Genomic DNA, 19,484 nt, shown 5'->3' on the forward strand with positions numbered 1-19,484 from the left:
AAGAAGAGAGAATTAAATTGGCCAAGAGAAGCAGGCACAGAACTTGGGTGGAGATTTGCAGATAGGACTTGAAAATGTAGCCCACGAAGCCAGGGGATGGCGTGACAGCCCCCTGAGGCTATAGCAGTATATAACAGGCGAGGTTCCCGCTGGGCCCCTGGAATCAGACTGCCTGGGCTTAAATCCCAGCCAAGCAGCTTGCTAGCTGTTTAACGCTAGGTACATACATAACCTCTCTGTGCCTCAGTTTCTTCATTTATAAAATGGGGGTGAAAATACATAGAACTTCACACAGGGTGATTATAAGGATCCAGTACGATAATATATGGACAGTCATTGGCATATAGGCTGGTGTCTGGCATACAGGAAAGCTCTGTGTAGTAATAAGCTGCTTTTATGATTAGGATTTTTATGATGGGGCAGAAATACTAGGGAGGATCTTGACTGCAAAACTGAGCCCTTTGGACTTTTCCCAGGGTTACTGAGGAATCCCTGGAAGTTTTTTGAGCCAGAGAGAAACAAGCTGAAAATGGTGCTTTATCTGAGCATATGCTGGTCAGGATAGATTAGATTAGAGGAAAATAAGGGACGTAAGTGGTTACGAGCCTGATGCAATAGCCCTAACTTGAGGTGCTGGGAGCCAGGACTGAGGTAAAATAGAAACCGGAAAATGGGGGAAAATTTAAATGCGGGTTTTGTCAAAGTAGGAATCAGGAGACTTTGGAAAGTGCCAGCGTGTAAATTTGGACTGTCCAATTAGGCAGCCACTGTGACTGTTCAGCATTAGAAGTGTGGCTCGTCCAAATCAAGATGTGCTGTAATTGCAAAATGCACACTGGGTTTCAAAGACTTAGAACCAGAAAGAGTAAAATATCTCAGTTTTTTAATGTGGATTTACATTTTAATTTGGATCATATTGGGCTAAATAAAACATATTAATTTCACTTTTTTCTTTAATTTTTGTTTTCCATGTGGCTACTAGAAAATTTGACCTCACATACGTGGCTCACATTTCTATTGGACAAAGCTTGGTTTTAGGGATTGGAAGGAGGGCTAATGCAAAAGGATGCCTTGTGACCAGGACAGTGGTGGTGTCACTCTTTGAGAAAGGGACATGAGAAAGGTTGGGGGCAGGTGGCAATGTTGCATTGGGTATTAGGTGTGTTGTGTTTGAAGCAACTGCAGCATTCGAGTGTAAATCGAAAAGGCTTTTTTATTTAGACATGGGAATTAAGGTAAAGGGTCAGGCTGTATGCATTCAAAATGTGTTGGTCTTAGCTAAAGTCCTTAAGGGTAAGGCATCTGCCCTCACTGAGGACCAATGCAGGTCAGGCAGATGCTGAGTAATTTACATATGTTCTCTCATTTCCTCCTGGGACAACTCTATTAGGTAGGTACTATTATTATCCCTTCCCATTTTACAGATGAGGGAACTGAAGGTCGGAGAAATGAAGCAACTCGGGGTAGTTCATGATGAGGCAGGATTTGAATTTATCTGACTGTAAAGGCACTTGTTCGCTCTGCTACACCAGCCCTCCAGGACTGAGCCCCTGAGAAAACCAAACTCAGAAGAAGGAACAGAGCTGTGGAAAGGAATAACATTAGACAGGCAAGAACACGATGGTCTAGCATCACGGAATCCAAGGAGGAGACACTTTCCAGAAGGAAGTAGCTGTTAGGAAAACAAATTGAGACTTGAGTTACAAAGAAGGATGTTCAATGCTAAGAACTATTTCAAACTGAAGGAGGGTTAATCCTGTAGTTTAAGGTCATTAGAAGGAGTTAGAATTTTCCAGGACTTGTTCAGAGTTCTGAAAAGCTAAGCAGGAAGTGGCATTCTTTTAAACTGACCTGTTCTAAGACCCACGCAGAAAGAAACATGGGTAGAACCAAGAGGCAGAGATTCTTATAATCGTCACTGGTGTTTCTCAGGAGGACCTATATCAGAATCCCCTAGGAAGCTTGTAAATACAGATTCTTGGGCTCTGCCGCAGATATACTGAATCAGGTTTTTTTAACAAGTGTCCCAGGTGTTCTAGATACACAGTGAAGTCAGGAACCAGCTGCTCAGGCTCTGCAGCTCTCTCCTCTGGATTTATTACCTGGGACTGGCTCCTTCTCCTGGCTCCCAGCCAGCTCTGCTAGGGCACAGGAGGATGATCCTGAGTCTTTAGCAATAGTCTTACCTGGAGTCTGGGGCAGCCCTTCTTTTCAATAAGAACAACCAGTTCTCCTTCACTTAGATCTTCTCTCGGGGCCATTGAACTCCCCATTTCTACCATCATTGCTATGGAGACGACCTCTCTGAAGGAGCAACAGGCCCTAAAGGGAGACCTTGTCTTCTTTGTCCAGTGCTCTGGCTGACGCTTGGCCTTGCTTTCTCCTGATTCCTTCCTTGCATCTTTGATGTTCAGAGGCCTGCGATGAGTGGCAATGGAGAGGATGACCTTGAGAGTCTGGTGGCCCTGAGTCCCAGCTCTGCTACATAAATCAGCGTGATCTTCTTCAGCAAGACTTTTTTTAATCTCTCTTGTGCTTCATCTATAAAACAGAAATGATGAAAGAACACGTCTCTAAGAGGATTAAATTGAAATGATTCTTGGAATTTACTTACCTGCACATACTAAGTACTCAATAAGTGGTGGTAGTTTTTTGAATTTTATCATCGTAACAGTAACATCATCATCATTATTCAAGGACATGTGCCCTGGATGGCAGGTAAAATCAACCAATCAAAGATACCAGACAAGGACCTCAAAAGATTAGCAAGTATAAAAGCATCTGCTTTTAGAGGAAGAGCTCTGTTGAGGTCTTGAAGGAGATCTGTTCTCTTTCTTTTGCACTTTGCTGATTCTGAGCCTACATATACTTCTCTTAGGAAGGAATATCACTATCACTTCATTGTCTCTTCCCCATCCCAAAGCGTGTCTTACACCCTTCCATGCAGCCCTTCCTCATCTCTCCGTCTTATTTTCCACCCCCACAGGTGAGCAACTTGTTCTTTTTGCCGTTTTTTCTCAGAACTGGACAGGAGCAGGGCAGGACATACAGCCAGCCAGTTACAAGTTCAGCCACCCTTGGCCTCATTGCCTGCGAGCTTTGTTTGGGGAGAAGGAGAATTCTATGTCTTAGTTCTCCCTCTTTTCAAGTCTTAGAGTTTGGTGTGTTCAGCAATGATGGTATGAAAACAGAAACCATAGCTAATCTCTGTAAGCTGTTTACAGATGACAGAACAGCAGATTCACAGTTGTAAATCCGTCAGGGTTCAGGTACAGCAAACCAAAAGCCCTCTTGGGGATGTTAGCAGAATGAGCTTTACTATAGGGGATTGCAGGCTTGCATAATCAATGGACGGGATGGAGTAGCAGGCTTTCAGGGGAGCCCCTGGGAAGAACTTCTAGGGATCACGCCAGCACCGGCCCCCAGGGGCCCCGCAGCGAGTGAATAATTAGCAGGCTGCTGCAGCCACATAGCTTCTTAGCACCATACTGCTAGGGTGAGGTGCCAGCACCTCCACAAAGAGCAGATTGCCCACCACTTTGTTTGCCATCGGAAATAAGACAAGCAGCAAGAAACTGGCCTTCTCACTTCTGCCTTCAGATCCCTCTGGAACGCATGGGATCAGCAGAGCCTGCATCGTCCAGAGCCCCCGCTGTGAGAGGACCTGGGTGTGTTGGCTGGCTTGGGCTGCTGAAACAAAGGATCACAGACGGAGTGGCTTAGCCAGCAGAAACTTCATTTCTCACCATTCTGTAGGCTAGAAGTCTGCAGTTAAGGTGCTGGGGGCGGTGGGTGGTTTCTTGAGACCTTTCTCTTTGGCTTGTAGATGTCCACCTTCTTCCTGTGTCTTCACATGGTCATTCCTCTTTTCCCATCTCTGGCCAGATTCTTGCTTCTTAAGAGGACACCACTCATGTTGGATGAAGGCCCCACCCTACTGAGCTAATTTTAACTTACCTCCTTTTTTTTTTTAAAGCGTGCGTTAAAGCTATGTTATTTATTTATTTATTTATTTATTTATTTATTTAGTGGCTGTGTTGGGTCTTTGTTGCTGCGCACGGTCTTTCTCTAGTTGTGGCAAGTGGGGGCTTCTTCTTGTTGCGGAGCACGGGCTCTAGAGCACAGGCTCAGTAGTTGTGGTGCACAGGCTTAGTTGCTCCACGGCGTGTGCGATCTTCCCAGACCAGGGCTCGAACCTGTGTCCCCTGCATTGGCAGGTGGATTCTTAACCACTGTGCCACCAGGGAAGCCCCTTATTACCTCTTTTAAGACCCCATCTCCAAATACAGTCACATTCTGAGTTATTGAAGGTTAGGACTACACCTTGTGAATTTTGAGGGGACACAATTTAGGTGATAACGCTGGGAGAGGTAGTTTCCTTTCCCACCCTGCAGTAGCAAAGCACAGCAGAAGGAGGGGAGACCATCAGGACCTGTGGGTGCCCAGAGGACTTACCACAGGCTGTGATCAGGGGATGCAGGTACTAAATGCTCAGCAGGTGTGTTCTCTGTATTTACTACACTCACATGCTTATTTTATCTGATGTCTTAACAGTCCTTTGAGATAGAAAAGTATTATTATCCCCATTTTTCCCATGAGAAGGCTGAGGCTTAGACAGGTTACAAGTCCTACGCAGGGCACCAAAGGTAGGAAGAGGAGGGGCAGGAATGAATCCAAGTCCCCTGGTCTAATCCTCAAGCATGTCCCAGGAACTAAATATCCAAGGCATAGTGTCAAGGCCGTGCCACAGGTTCAAATAGAGGGCCTGGCAGGTGTGCCCCTACTCAGATCCAGCCCACTTTTGTAAGATTTTTCTGATTTTCCCAGAAATTTTTCTTTTTAAAGTGAAATCTCTTCGTTTTTCAAGTGTTGAGAATTAAAAGACACACATATTGTCCCTCTCTGTCTCTTTCTCACACACACACACACACCCCCCACCCACCCACCCCTGAGTTAACCCTGTGTGGGGCCCAACCAAACACACCCGCAGTCTGGATTCAGCCTGCAGGCTCTGATCGAAAATAATAAGTGTTCATGAGAATAGAAAACCAGTTCTTACGGGCCTGACTGTCCACTCTCTGAACTCCTCCTTCCAAGGCCCTATCAGTAGGCATGGCTGCCCTGATCACATTACCTTGAAACGCTTCTTTTGGTGTCTGAATTTTTCCCTTGTTTCCCACTGAACACATGGTTTTCATCTTACTAACAAGCCTAGGGGCCCAGCACTTCACTTGTTAGACATCTGTGTGTACCAGGTGCATTAGTGCCAGGTGCTCCTGTTTGTCCGCCCAACAAGCCTGTGAGATAGAGTGCTGTCCCCTTGAGCCGATGAGGGGCCCGCAGAGAGCTGGGGTAAGACATTGATCATTGAAGGCAGAATCAGAGGGTAAGTGGAAGCCTGCTGTCTTTTTCTTGCAGTCTGCTCCTTTATTACCGCCACAAGGGGTGTGTTTGCTCAGAATGCTGGCTTCACTGCAGTGATTCAGTTACTGGCCAGGCCATGATGACGTGTGATTCAGATCCTGGCGCTTCCTGGTGCCTTTCTCCCAGAGTGTGCTCTGTGACACACCTTCCATCCTCACCCTCCTCTCCCTGCTTCAGGCCCCTCTAGACAAAGGTTAAAATGCCCACATTTCCCTAATGTGACATCTTGTTCCTAGGAATTTCTAGGAAGCTGAGAATTCAGGTGAATAATAGCATTAAAACCAATGCAAAGTATTTGAATAGCTGAATACTACAGACGTTTATTCAAATCTCTCAACCACGTGTAACAATGAAAACAAGGCCGCAGAAGCAGTAGCCAGAGTTTTATCAAACCTGGATATCTGCACAGGCAGGCACAGGCCTGGGCCCTTCTGTGGGATAGAGCCCTGGTGAATCAGGATGCCCAGGTGCTGACCTCAGTCCTTGCCTAGTAGCCACAGCGAGAACATTCCTGCTTAGCTTACGGGTATGAGAGGGGAGACTGTTTTCCAGGGATCTAGACCGACAGACAGATGCCTTCTGCACCAGAAGGGGTGTTACACAAATGTGAAGCCATCACCAAGGCCACAGCTCCAGGTCATGGAGTGTCAAGGTCACCCTCGACTGAGAACCACATCCTGGACTGTTCGATGATGCCCTGAGTGTTCCTGAAGCAAATTAACTGGAGTTGCAGCCTCTCCTTGATACAGTAGGAAGTGTGGCTTCTGGAGGTGGAGAGGCTTAAAATCTGGTTCAAGGCTATGAGCTGGATTAACTTGGAGCAAGCTTTTCTAATTGTAGTTGCCTCATCTGTAAAACGAGGATGAAAAAGTAATATACCTTTCAGGCTGAGTGAGGCTTCACAGACAAATGCGGATGAAAGTATGTGTGTCCTGTAAGGTTCCATACGAATATCAGGTGGTGTTTGTCTTGGAAGCTATTCTTGAAATAAGAATAAAGCAAGTTTTTTATCCAAGTAGCAGCACAAACAAACAGCCAGACATCCGTGCCATTGAGGAAAGACCAAAGAAACCCTCTGAGAGTGCAGAGAAGCTCAGAGATGTTTGTGTCCCAGCCTCTCGGTCTGGTTCTGCCCCCGCCCAGCTGTTGAGGCGATGCAGAGCAGCTGCAAGTAGGAAGGAAGTCCTCAGCAAGACCTCCTGCTCCTGTAAACACCGCCCACCGCTCAGACATCAAGCAGCCGTGACTCTGCCCTGACACACGTGAGGCAGCTCAGCCGACCGAGTTCCTTGAAGAGGCTTCTTAGGTCAAAACAATATCATTTTGATTTGACGTCTCCATTAGAAGCATGTTATCGCAAGAAATTATGTTCTTTTCCAGTGGTCCAGTGTACAACTTTTTCTAGAGGGGTCCCCAGTGGAAGAGAGCAGGAGGCCATCTGAGGGACGGGGAGGAGGCCCTCTGTGAGGGAGCAGAACACAGATGTCAGAAGTGGGGAAAGCTGCAAGAGTCCCAAGCAGGCAAGCATGAACTGTGAACCGCTGGCCGTTTATAATCATGACTATAATATAGTCAGGAAGTAAGTCCTCCGTGTCCCAGATGTGACGTTTCTCACCGATTTTAGGGGGACCTACCCGAGCATCTTATAAATGAAGCCTGACTGTGGACTCTTTGCTTACGGCCATGTGGATTAGAGCCATAGCTGACCCAGTCCTGATACGTGTGTGAAATGTTCTGCAGTTACAGGAAAACTTGCTCAGATCTTGGAAACTTTATGCCCTGGAGGTTGAGAAGAAGAGAATGCCTGGCGTTATTTTCCTGCAAAGGGAACGTTTAGAAAGTCCTGAGGGTGCAGCCTGGAAACCACAGGCCTCTCAGAAAGGGTGTCACGTTTGCATTCTGGAGGCTGGGGGCCAGTCCTCAGAACCAGCGCCAGCTGGCAGGGGAGCCCAGTTTAACGTGCTACAGGGAGCAAAACGAGGACCAGCGCGCTGTGAATCAGCGCACTTCAGACTGTTCACAGAGCGGCTGCCTGCTGCCTTAGACCCATTTCAAAGGCTCTGTTAACAAGTGCTTGCTGGGAGCACAGAAGGGGCTGGGCCAGGCTGCTGGGTGTGAGCGAAGTCACCGGGAGGAGACCCTCGGCCTCTCCTTTGGGTGGGGCAGGATGAGCGAGGAATCTGAGGCAGAGGCAGCGCGTCAGGAAGTGTGTTATAACCAGGTCACCCAAGGCAAGGCCACCATGCCCTGCCACACGACGACGGCTCCTCCCGGTTTCCTGCACAGCTTGGGCTCCCTTATTCTAGGGGAATCCTCAGTTGGCTGCGTCCAGCCATTCCATTCTGCCCTGATACTAGAGTGCAGCAGAACTGCCTGGGACCCATGCTCACAGCCCACCCAGACCAGTCAGTCAAAGCGCTTGAGGCCCGTTGACCCGGGGAGGCAGACAGGTACCCAGGGAATTCGCACTCGTTGTACTGAGTGCGACCCCAAGGATAAATATACGAGCAGCTGCTGTGTAGAGAGTGCCTTGGTCCTATGCTAAACACTACATGTGCACCAGTGAACTGAATCCTCAAAAACCATACTATCCCTATATTATAAATGAGAAAACATGGGCTCACGGAGGTTAAGTAACCTGTCTGGTTTCACCCAGCTAGTAACTGGAAGGGGCAGGGTCCAAACCAGGAACTTGAAGCTTGCTGATTAGGCTGGATTTCAAAGTTCTGCACACAGCTAAAAGCACGCAGTCTGATTTGAGCATTTGACCCAAAGCTGCCTCTGACTCGGAGGGTACACGCCTCACCCACGTCCTTGACGTCCGCCGTCGGGAGTCTCCTGAGTGTGGCAGAACTCCAGTGGACGCTGCTAGAGCTGTGGGTTGCTGTTTCTGCAGCCTCGTCTGCTGTGAGCCTGTATGGCAGATACGCCTTGTGCAGCGGCAGCCCCCCCGCCGGAAGGTTGAGTCAGCCTGGGTTTGCTGCCGGGGCCACGGTGCCCTCACACGTTGCTGAGCCCGTGCACAGCGCCAGGAAGGCACACCTACTGTCCACCTGCTCTGACTCATAAAACTGCCACACTGCTGCCAGGCCTGCCAGCTTGGCGATTTCTTCCAGTGTCACCGTGCTGAGAGACAACTTAGCCATATATATAGCAGGGGCACCAGGCAGTGCTTTTCCTCAGCCCGCCTTCCCCTTGGACTGTGCCATTGGACAACTAGACGGGTCGAAGCTCAAGGTCCGGGATGTTTCCTTTGCTTTTCATTAGGCGGCTGGGGAGAGAGAGGCAGAGGGGAGCCTAGAAGATGAAGCCAGAGAGGTCAAGGGGTGGGGGGGGGGGGCTATGCAGGGGGCAGGGGGACTGATGAAGTTCCATTCGATATTTCAGGCTTGAGGCTGTATCCCATTTGACGTTTGCTGTGCATCTGTCATTGAGAGTCTTTCAGCTGAAAGGTTCCCACTTTTTCCTGAATAAGGGCTTCCTTATCTGCCTAACATTCTCCAAACGATTGCAAATCTTGATAGCACCTAAAAATGCACCCTTTGTGCAGAGTTCTCCAGAAGCACTCTCTTTTGCCATTTTCTGTTGCTAGGACTTGTATCAGTGTAACAGTTGGGTAAGGGAGCCAAAATAAAATAAAATCAAACCTTCTATTAACGTACAGGGCAGTAACGTTAACCTGCATGTGGAGTGTGGCCCACGACTGCCAGAGGCCTAGCTACCACAGACGTTTGTGTCTGCTTCCCCTTAGAAAATCCTAGCAAAGGCTACTTGATGCTGTACGTGGGGCACATGGATTAACCCACTACTAGCGTACTGGGTTTCTGCACACACAAGATTCATGAAGGTGCTGGAAAAGATTACAAGGCTGGAAACTGAGGCCACCCCTCCCACTGCTGAGGGGCTTTGTGGTAACTGCCTCCCAGAGGCTGTGGTGACCAGAAATGCATCCTCTTCCCCTCCAGTAACACAAAGCATTATGAATGTCTACACAACTTAAAGAGCACTGTTCTTCACCTTAAAAAAAAAGTTCTCTTCCGATCTCAGGTGAAAGCCGTAACTGAAGATGTCGGGCAAGACAGCCAGCACCAACAACATCGCCCAGGCAAGGAGGACGGTGCAGCAGTTGAGGATGGAGGCCTCCATCGAAAGGATAAAGGTAAGAGCCTTGAGTGGGTCGGGCGTGTCTTCCGACAGGCTGCCTCTGCTCTCCCAAGGCTGGGCCACGTCTCTGAGAAGGTGATGCCATGTAGTTCAGCCAGGTGCCACGATCTTCCCCGAACGAGCCGAGCGTCTCCGAATCTTAACTTTCCTTTCTACGTAGCACAGGTGAGCCACAGTGTCTGAATGGGGCTCTCTGTGCGGCCAGAAAACCTAAAACCCGTGACAGGATTTCCTGAGGACCTGGCTTCGCTGAGCGCACGTGGTCGAGCCCTCTGTCGCTGCGTCCTCCCTCGGGACAGGGGTTCCAGGTGGACTTTATAAACATCCTCGTCAGCCCTCTGGAACGTATGAAGTGTTCTAGAGTTATCAGTGCAGCCGATGTAGCCTTGCATAACAAGTCAACAACCGGGGGTCCTTTTTAGGAGAAGGCAGCTTTTTCAGCGTGTGTGGACTTTGATGACCACAGCCTGCACCCACAGTGAGTATTGCCAGCCGTCGCTGAGATCTGGAGGAAACCAGAAGGCATTTGTTGGGTCACCTGACTTTGAAGCCTTTTTTTCCCCCAAAATCCCCAGAGAGGGCTAGGCAGTGAGTGCCTTGGAATGTTATGAGTAACGCTGTTTCCTAGATACTGCAGCAGTCACCTGATAAATTCCTCTGGGCCTAAAGATAAGTCACCTGTCTTCAAAACAGGAGGCTGCCTGTGCTGTACTGGCCAGGGCTTGGCTGCCCTGTGCCCCTGGCCTGAGGACACTGATCTGATTATTCTTATGGGTCTTGCACCTAGACTTCTAAACAGGGTGTGTATTTCCATTTTTAACTCATGCCAAAGTAAGGACTGCATCTTCCCATGCTGGTGTTGTCCCTCTTTTTATTTCCCCAAGCCCAATCTTTAATAGTAAATGTTGAAGCTCTACTAGAATTTGGCTCTATTCTTTCTGAGTTTTGGCTCCAAGCTCATAATTCAGTTCTTTACCTCTGTTCTGCATTGTAAGCGATTTTTTATTGGATAGAAACCAAGATACAATCTTCCTTTGAATCACAGACACTTTTCTTTTTCCCCTCCCCCCAACTTTTCATTTTGAGAAATTTCAAACCTATGGAAGAGCTGTAACAACAAACACCCATATACCCTTTACCAAGATTCACCAGTTATTCGCATTTCACCATATTTGTTTTCTGTCTCTACACACATTCACAAAACTGACCATTTTTTCTTTAAATTTCTTGAAAGTTATTTGCAGACATTGTGCTGTTTCACCCCTAATGCTTCCCCATCGATCTCCTGAGTACAAGGGCATTCTTCTACATAACCACACTACAATTATTACATTCAGGTTCAGCTGCTAATAGTATCTAACACACAGTCCAGATGTGCAGATTCTGGGCCACTCACTTTGCACAGTGACCCTCACTTTAGATCAGATTGTTTGCTGACGATCAAATTCAGGCTAAAGGTTTTGGCAGGAATACTAGCTGGCTGGTAGCACACCTTCTGCACTCAGCCCAGGAGACATCTCATACCAGTTTGGTCACTTGGTCAAGGAAGGCCTTATCTGCCAGATTTCTCCATTTAGAAGTACCTTTTCCCTCTCTAAGTAACAAATAATCTGGGAGTGATACTTTGAGACTCTGGTTATCCCGTTCTCTGACAGTCTTCCACCCAATGGATTAGCATTCAAATACCTTTCCAGTTTGCAAATATTTTCCTTTTTTTTTTCGTTGAAGCATAGTTGATTTACAATGTTGTGCCAATCTCTCCTGTACAGCAAAGCGACTCAGTTACATATACATTCTTTTTCTTTATATTCTTTTCCATTCTGGTTTATCACAGGATATTGAATATAGTTCCCGGTGCTCTACAGTAGGACCTTGTTGTTTATCCACCCTAAGTGTACCAGTTTGCATCTACCAACCCCAAACTCCCAGTCCATCCCTCTCCCTTGGCAACCACAAGTCTGTTCTCTATGTCTATGAGTCTGTTTATTTTGTAGATAGGTTCATTTCTGCTATATTTTAGGTTCCACATATAAGTGATATCATATGGTACCTGTCTTTCTCTTTCTGACTTACTTCATTTCGTATGATAATCTCTGGTTGCATCCTTGTAAATATTTTCTTTGTTTGCTTTGGTTTGTCTGCACACCAGGTTTCAAAGGCATCAGCAGACCTCATGTCCTACTGCGAGGAGCATGCCAGGAGTGACCCTCTGCTGATGGGGATACCAACTTCAGAAAACCCTTTCAAGGATAAAAAGACCTGCATCATCTTATAGAGGATCAGTGAAGCAGCTCCTCCCCTCTTCTCAACAAAGCAAACGATGAGCAGCTCCTTGAAAGGATTTACCTTCAGCTTATTTGGTAACCACTGCTAATAATAACTAAAATGCTCTTAACTTGGAATCATGGATTCCAAAGTCTTTGTTTTCCAAGTTGTCCTTTCTCTAAAATGCCCTTTACTGAATTAATACAGAATAACAATTTTGTTTTCCATTTGTTAACTATGGTGTCATGTTGGGTTACTGCTGAAGGAAAGTTGGTCTGGCCTTTAAAAAAAAAAAAAACAAATATATGAATGATCCAGTGAAGACCCAAATTACCTAAGCACTCATCTAGATTAAAATGCCAATAACTTGTCCTAAAACCTTTCTGCCATAGTATGTTCTTAATAGGGTTGTGCCAATCTGTACAGTACACGTCAGTGAGGAGTATTTTGTGTATATATATGTGTGTTTGTATATACACATCTCAAAGCTTATTTCCTTATTATGTCTCCCTCTCCATACCATCAGTTCAACTCTAGAAGTTATACCTTTATCTTGAGCTGTGTGTAGGTAGAATTAAATTCTTTTCTTGTAGTTGTTGTACAAAAAGTAAAGAACACCCTAAAGACTGTACTCGTTGTAATTGACTAATGAAGTCATCTCTCTCCTCTTGAAATCTTTCTGACCTCTTAGGTGACAGTAAACTGTGCCAATTAAAAATTAAAAACGGAACTAAAAGCCCTTTTATGATATGAATATTAATTCACCAAGGGCTTTCGGGCTTCAGTGATCCTGACTCTAGAAAAGGGGAGGCGGCCCTTGGGGAGTACCCTGGATAGCTGTGCCCCAGGGCTCACGTTCTCTGGATCAGGGGTAGACACCTCTAAAATTTCTACTCTAAGATGGGAACGAGACAGAGCAGCCGTGAGTCCGGCTGAGAGAAGAGCAGGAGTGCGTGCAAACCAGCTGTTCTTCTTGGCCTAACTTTGTGATTCAGCTCACTTTCTCTGCCTCCCCCCTCTCTCTCCTCTGCTGCCAGAGCACGTCTTCAGAGGCGGTGTTCACCTCCCCAGCCCCAAGTGGGTAGATCACGGTGGGAAAGAAACATACAAAGAATGTGAAGGTGTCAGACACTTAAGCTCCTTTCAAATATCTGCAGCGTCAGTGTCATCCCTACCTTGTCTTCACACCATCCGAGAGAGGCTTGGATTCAGTGGTTCACTCCCCGGGCCCACGGTTCCAGCAGCTGGGTGTTGGGATCCTTGATTTTCCTCTAGGCCTGATGGTACTGCCACACATCCTCAGAATTTCCAGTGGGGATCCCTAAAGACTGCTTGTCCTATGGCCAGAGGGTATGTTAACTTCATCAAAGAGGAAGAGAGGGTCTTTTTAAACGCTTATTCATGGGCCTAAACCATACCTTTGATATTTTAATTCAGCTTCAGTTCATTAAAAACAACTGCTAATGAAGGATTTAAAATAGTCTCAAAAAAAGGTTTAACCCCAAGAAGGAATTATTTACAGTGTCTTTCCCCTAGTTCTGTACAGTTTTGCCCTGCAGTGCAAGCCCCTTTTAAAATCTAACGTCTGAGCTTTGAGTATTATGCTAATTGTGGGTGAACAAATGCCGTACCGTTTTCAGACTGCTCAAATATATTCCGTATTTCTCCAAGTCACCTATCTATTCAGCATGGTGAACTGCCCTCACTTTTCCAGGACCTTGTGGAAATCACGCCACTGCCCTTACCCTCTTGTCATCTATGCTTGGTTCCGCAAAATGCCCAGTTTCCAAGTAAATTATAGGCACCTGTTGGAGAGAGAAAGGTGTTTCCTTTCAAAAGGTGAAATTTGAAATGTACGTTAAGAGCACAACTTTACTGCTTCACTTAATGAAACATTCTTTTTTTAATAAGTATATTTTTCTACTGATAGTTTCAGAACACTAATCTTATTTTCACTCTGATTTTTACCATGTTTCTTTAAATATTTATAATGTAGCTTGTTACAAAATATTTTCTTGAAATTACTTTTATTATACTGTTATGTACACCTTTTTGGTAGCAAGCATAGTTTATTCTTTAGTACTAAAACATGTTCTTTTACCTAACGGAAAACAAATATGGTTTGCTATATATTTGTTAATATGCTTGTAGTGGTAAGGAATGGACTTGAGGTCCCAGGAGGTTTCATTTTTATTTTTGCTGGCCAGATATCATAAAGGCTACGAGTATGAAAATCATGTAATTTCCTAACCAGATGTAGGACATGTTTAAGAGACGTGCTATCAAATCCTTTGATGCTGGACCCAAGGGGGAAAAATTGTAGCTAAATGTTGATTTACTTATAACCAGACATCCATGTGAGAAAAATATAATATATGTATACATATAGACGATATGCAGAAGTCACTTATTTATCAGGCTTTATTCTACTTGTAAAGCCACAGTTTAACTATTCAGCAGCAACTGATGTATAAAAATGATGGACAAATGCCCAGTGTGTATTTTTTCAAGCTACCACTATAATGACACACCTAACCCCTTATGTACATGCAGCTTCTTGGCTTCATATCTATGAAGCTATTTACATATGTTCACTATACTTTGTCTTTAATGCTGCTTCTGTTAATAGTGATCTCTTTTTCCATCCTTATATCTTCATTAGTTCATGATAAATCTGTCCAATTGAGGCCTCAGGACCATGGCAAGATATGCTAGACAGAATTTCATGATTCCAAAGTATTTTACAGAAACACTCTTTCTTAGTAGAGAAACACTTTCTATAACAGGTGGTTCACAAGCTATAGGTTTTTTCTAAAAAGAATCAGGTTTTTACATTTCCTTACCTTATCATTAAGATGAAAAGTGCCATACTTACCCTTTAAAGGAAGGACCTGATTTGCTTTCTCTCTTATTGGGACTATTTTTGTACTTTACTAATCTTTCCACTATCAGAAAAAAAATTATACCAATGATTTAGTAATTTTGAGGCATAAGTTAGTTTCGGTAGTAGAGGATGCACCAAAATTTCCCTGCAGATGCTTTCTTCTCAATTTGCAACTAAGTGTCATCTGAGTGATTACTCCGAATTTTAAGAGCTGTATAGGCCCAAGAAGTGAATCACAGTACCTGTCAGTCCTTTCTCAATAAATGTAATACCAGAGTGTATTATGACTTGTATTGACTTTTTATGGTAGATCTGTTAATAGGGTAAAAACATTGAATCAAGTAGAATTATCTGTATGGTAAAACAGAGCACTTACCTATAACTGGGTGGCCTGGATCATTGTCTGTCCAATCCTGTGTACCTGTGTCGTGTGATTTTGGACAAGATACTCCATCTCTCTGGGCCTCCCTTTCACCATCTGTAAAACAAGGGGCTGGAAGTACGTGACGGCTGAGATCCTCCGGGTCCGTCCAGCGGCCTCCCCCTCTCCTGGTCCTGCCGACGTGTTGGTGCTATATGCTGCTTCAAATATAAAATGGGTTTGTCTATTGAGTGTGCTCATTTAATAGCTTATGAAAGGCCTTTTGTTATATGACTTTTTTTTCCTAGTTTTATGGACTCGATTACTGTAATAATGTCTTGTTTGTAGCCATGTAACTATAAACATATATTCTCTTGATGTCTCAGTGAATTTGCATTTGATATATAGTTGATGGGATTGTTGTTTTATAACATTCTTTGACTACTCATCTGTCCAGCATCTTATTAACCTAAACATTGTGATCATTGTTTGGAAATCCGTTCTGTGGAAAGAATAAAAGCATTTACTTCACAGCTAATGTGTTCACAGCTTTGAAAGACGTTTCATTAAAGCACCATTGCTCTCTTTACTGGGTCAGTGCCTCATTGAATCTTCCTCCCTGTATTTTACTCAGTAAGTTAACAGAAGACCAGTTCTCTTCCTCTTTCCCTGCATTCATTCAGTTAACATTTTCTGAGCAGCTGCTGAGAGCCAGGTATGGAACTCAGGCTCTGATTACACTCAGATGAATGAGGCTTACACCAGCCTGTGAGCAGCTGACAGTCTAGAGCAAGGAGGGTGGGAATGACCAACATACGAACGAATGATTATAGTACCATGTGCAAAGTGCCTGAACTCAGGTGAACACGCAGTGTCGTGAGAGCCCAGAGGAAGGAGGGCTACCTCCATATCAGCAGAGTCTGAGAAGGCTTCCAAGGGAGGTGGTGTTTGAGCTAGGTCTCGGGAGACGAAGAAACCCTGTATGCATTAGAATGAAGTCTTGGGAGGGAATGACTGGAGGAGGAGGAACGTGAGCTCAAAGGTAGGGTGCAGCGTGTCTCCCATCCCACTCACCCTGCAAGCAACAGGAAGGTGGTGGAAATCGTTAAGGAGGAGTGGCGTAATGATTCACTATGTGGGGAAGGCTGTTTCCCATCCTGAGACCAGCTGTGACCATGGAAACAGATAACAAACGGAAGGGTCATCAGACGTGATGACTCATCTCCACCAAGTGTTTGCTGAGGGTACCCTGCCTCCTGCCCAGTGCCTTCCTCCAGGGCTGGGATTCCCGCAGAGATGAGAGGAGGGACAAGGCCATCAAGAAAGCCCGTGGGGGAGGCGGAAGGCAACCAACGAGGCTGTGGGCTGGGCGAGCCACAGAGACGGCCCCCGCTTCCGAGAACCAGCACTCACACACTACAAAGGGTAGGGGCGAAAGACAGCCACTCAACCCCTTCTGGGAAAGGACCGAAGAATTTAGACACTTGGGTCATGAAAAACAGGCAGCAACTGACCAGCACATTCGCTGGGTCAGACCGAATCACCAGACGCTGTTGTGACGTTCAATGGAAGACGACTGTACTGGGGGTGGTAGATGGGATTGGGGAGGGATAAGGGGACGGAGGATCATGAAGCTGAAATGGGCAGACTAAGTAAATGTGGCAGATGAAATGGTATGCCATCTTCATGGTGTGAGCAAAGAACTCAAGCCTCCTGGTAAGGAGGGAGCTAAATGTGGAGATGCAGGTCGTCTCCTAGCTCTCCCGGGCATGGGCTGCGATCAGCTTCTCATTGTCAAGGGTCTGTTACACACGTGCATATGGACACTCCCCATAAGGCTTCTTACCTGGGGCTAAGTAGATGTTCTTTGGAGTCCCTATGTCTAGATTTACGAACTTTGGGCAGCTCCGGCTGCGTAGAACCTGTCCTGCCATCAGCGCTAAACCATCTTGGCAGAGCCTGGCCTGACTATTGCCTTTAGCTTGTTCTCAGAGCATGGCCCTGCTTGCTGCTCTACCCTTTTGCCACTGTAAATAACCTTTGCCTTCAGATGCTGCCCCAATTACTGTTTGCTTATCTGAGTCCATCACATCTATTAAAGGCCATTTAGCTATAGGCCAGCCCTGGGCAAACATACATAGTTGGTCTCAGGAACCCTCACCTCAACTATTAAGTTTTTAAGAAACCAATATTTTCTCTGCACTGGAAGAATATGCAGTCCAAACAGATGCATCCTGAAATGCTATATGACAATATATTAGTCTGAAGAAGACCACTGGCACTGTAAAATAGAACTATGGAGAGAGCAGTGCTTAGCCCAAAGGAGCAGAAGTTAATCAAAGTTTTAGGTATACTGAGAATTAATTTTACATACAAAGCATTTTTATACCCTATAGATCCTCCCAGATTATCTATTCAATAATGAAAACAAGTAATTGGCATGGCTGAGATATATAATGGTAAGGTCTTGAATCTGGAAGTTAAATGTGCAGCTGAGACATCTATGTGCAAATTGCTACTTCTGGTCTCTAGATCCAATCACATCCCCCTCTTTATGCACACACAGACACACACACACAGCTTCGTGATAGACGTGAGAGCTCCAGCCACAAAAAGACCTGAAATCTGATCCTGACATAGGACGTTAACGACATGACACACAGAGACCCTGCGGATCTGTAAGTGGACATGCTGGGGGCAGGTGAAAAGCAGCCACGCTGAAGAGGTTGTGATATAAATTTTCTTCTAAACCAGATTTGAGTAAAAAATAAGCCAATTTACATTTTCAAAAATGTGGGTGTATAATAGCACATTTGTACTTGGATATGGCAAAAATGGTAAAGAAGCCTTACCGTGTATCTGAAGACGAGCATCCCTTTGGAGAACTGCACTCCAAGAATCGTCCACGTGCAGCAGATCCTTCCTACCTTTAACCTTGAGACATCTTCCTATGGCCAATGCATTAGAATCGCTTTGTTCCGGATAAACCCTTGTAGATCTGACATCAGTTAAGCACATTTCAATCTAGCTCATACATCTGTCGATATTTACAAACATTTGTGTGAGGGCCTGGGGAAAGGAGGGATCCGACATTGACACCGGGCTGGGCACTCCACATGTATCTTCCCATTTAAGCCTCACAACCACTTTTGAAAGGAAAGCAGACTTTATATAACTCTATCCTACCGATAAGGAACTGAGGCTCAGAGAAGTCAAGCCCGTGATGCGGGATCCAACAACTAAGAAGTACAGACCCTAGTTCCACACACCCATGTCAGCTAGATTCTATAACCCACAGTTCATCTTCACACTGGTAGCATGGTTTCAATGGGGGGGAGGGGAGTGGGGGAGACAAAATAACTTTGGGAATTTTAAAATTAATTGAGAAATAAAACTACCATACGATCCAGCAATTCCACTCCTGGGTATATATCCAAAAAAGAACAAAAACACTAATTTGAAAAGATACATGCCCTCCGATGTTCATAGCAGCATTATTGACAATAGCCAAGATACGGAAGTAACCTAAGCGTCCATCAACAGACAAATAGGTAAAGAAGATGTGATATATAAATATAGTCAATGGAATAATACTCCACCATAAAAAAAGAATGAAATTTTGCTATTTGCAAAAGCATGGATGGATTTGGAGGGTATTATGCGAAGTGAATTAAGTCAGACAGAGAAAGACAAGTACTGTGTGATATCACTTATACAAGGGATCAAAGTAGTGACTATAAAGAAAATGAAACAGACTCACAGCTACAGAGAACCAGTGTTGGAGGGGAGAAGGGCGATATAGGAATCAAAGATTAAGAAGTACAAACTACTATGTATAAAATAAATAAGCTACAAGGATATATTGTACAACACAGGGAATATAGCCATATTTTATAACAACATAAATGGAGTATAACCTTTAAAATTGGGAATCACTATGTTGTACACCTGAAACATATAATATTGTATGTGAACTCAATAACAAAAAAAATTTTATTTAAATAAAATTAATCAAGTAAGATAAAGTTAGCAAATTATTTCCTTAGTAATCAAGAGTGTAAGGTCCTATACCTTAAATAAAAATAAACAATACTAGGGTGGTGCAGTGGTTAAGAATCCACCTGCCATTGCAGGGGACATGGGTTCAATCCCTGGTCTGGGAAGATCCCACATGCCGCGGAGCAAGCAAACCTGTGCGCCACAACTATTGAGCCTGTGCTCTAGAGCCCGCAAGCCACAATTGCTGAGCCCGCGAGCTGCAACCACTGAAGTCTGAGCACCTAAAGCCTGAGCGCCTAGAGCCCGTGCTCTGCAGCAAGAGAAGCCACCACAATGAGAAGCCTGCGCATCACACGCAAGAGTAGCCCCCACTCACCACAGCTAGAG

The 19,484-nt window shown here is 45.2% G+C and overlaps 1 protein-coding gene across 6 annotated transcripts in view; it reads left to right on the forward strand.

Annotated features, from left to right (window-relative positions):
- Nucleotides 1-15,683, forward strand: part of GNG12 (G protein subunit gamma 12) — a 122,772-nt gene extending 107,089 nt beyond the window's left edge. For 5 of the 6 annotated variants that reach the window (XM_057716770.1, XM_057716752.1, XM_057716787.1 and 2 more), the window contains 2 exons: nucleotides 9,472-9,583; nucleotides 11,738-15,683. In XM_057716770.1, the coding sequence (XP_057572753.1) occupies nucleotides 9,491-9,583; nucleotides 11,738-11,863 (219 nt within the window). In that variant the 5' untranslated portion in view covers nucleotides 9,472-9,490 and the 3' untranslated portion in view covers nucleotides 11,864-15,683. Of the gene's footprint in view, nucleotides 1-9,454; nucleotides 9,584-11,737 lie in introns of all 6 variants that reach the window. The other variant, XM_057716796.1, reaches the window with a different exon arrangement.
- Nucleotides 15,684-19,484: the final 3,801 nt, after the last annotated feature.

Source organism: Hippopotamus amphibius, chromosome 1 (genome assembly GCF_030028045.1).
Source record: "Hippopotamus amphibius kiboko isolate mHipAmp2 chromosome 1, mHipAmp2.hap2, whole genome shotgun sequence".
Taxonomy (NCBI): domain Eukaryota; kingdom Metazoa; phylum Chordata; class Mammalia; order Artiodactyla; family Hippopotamidae; genus Hippopotamus; species Hippopotamus amphibius.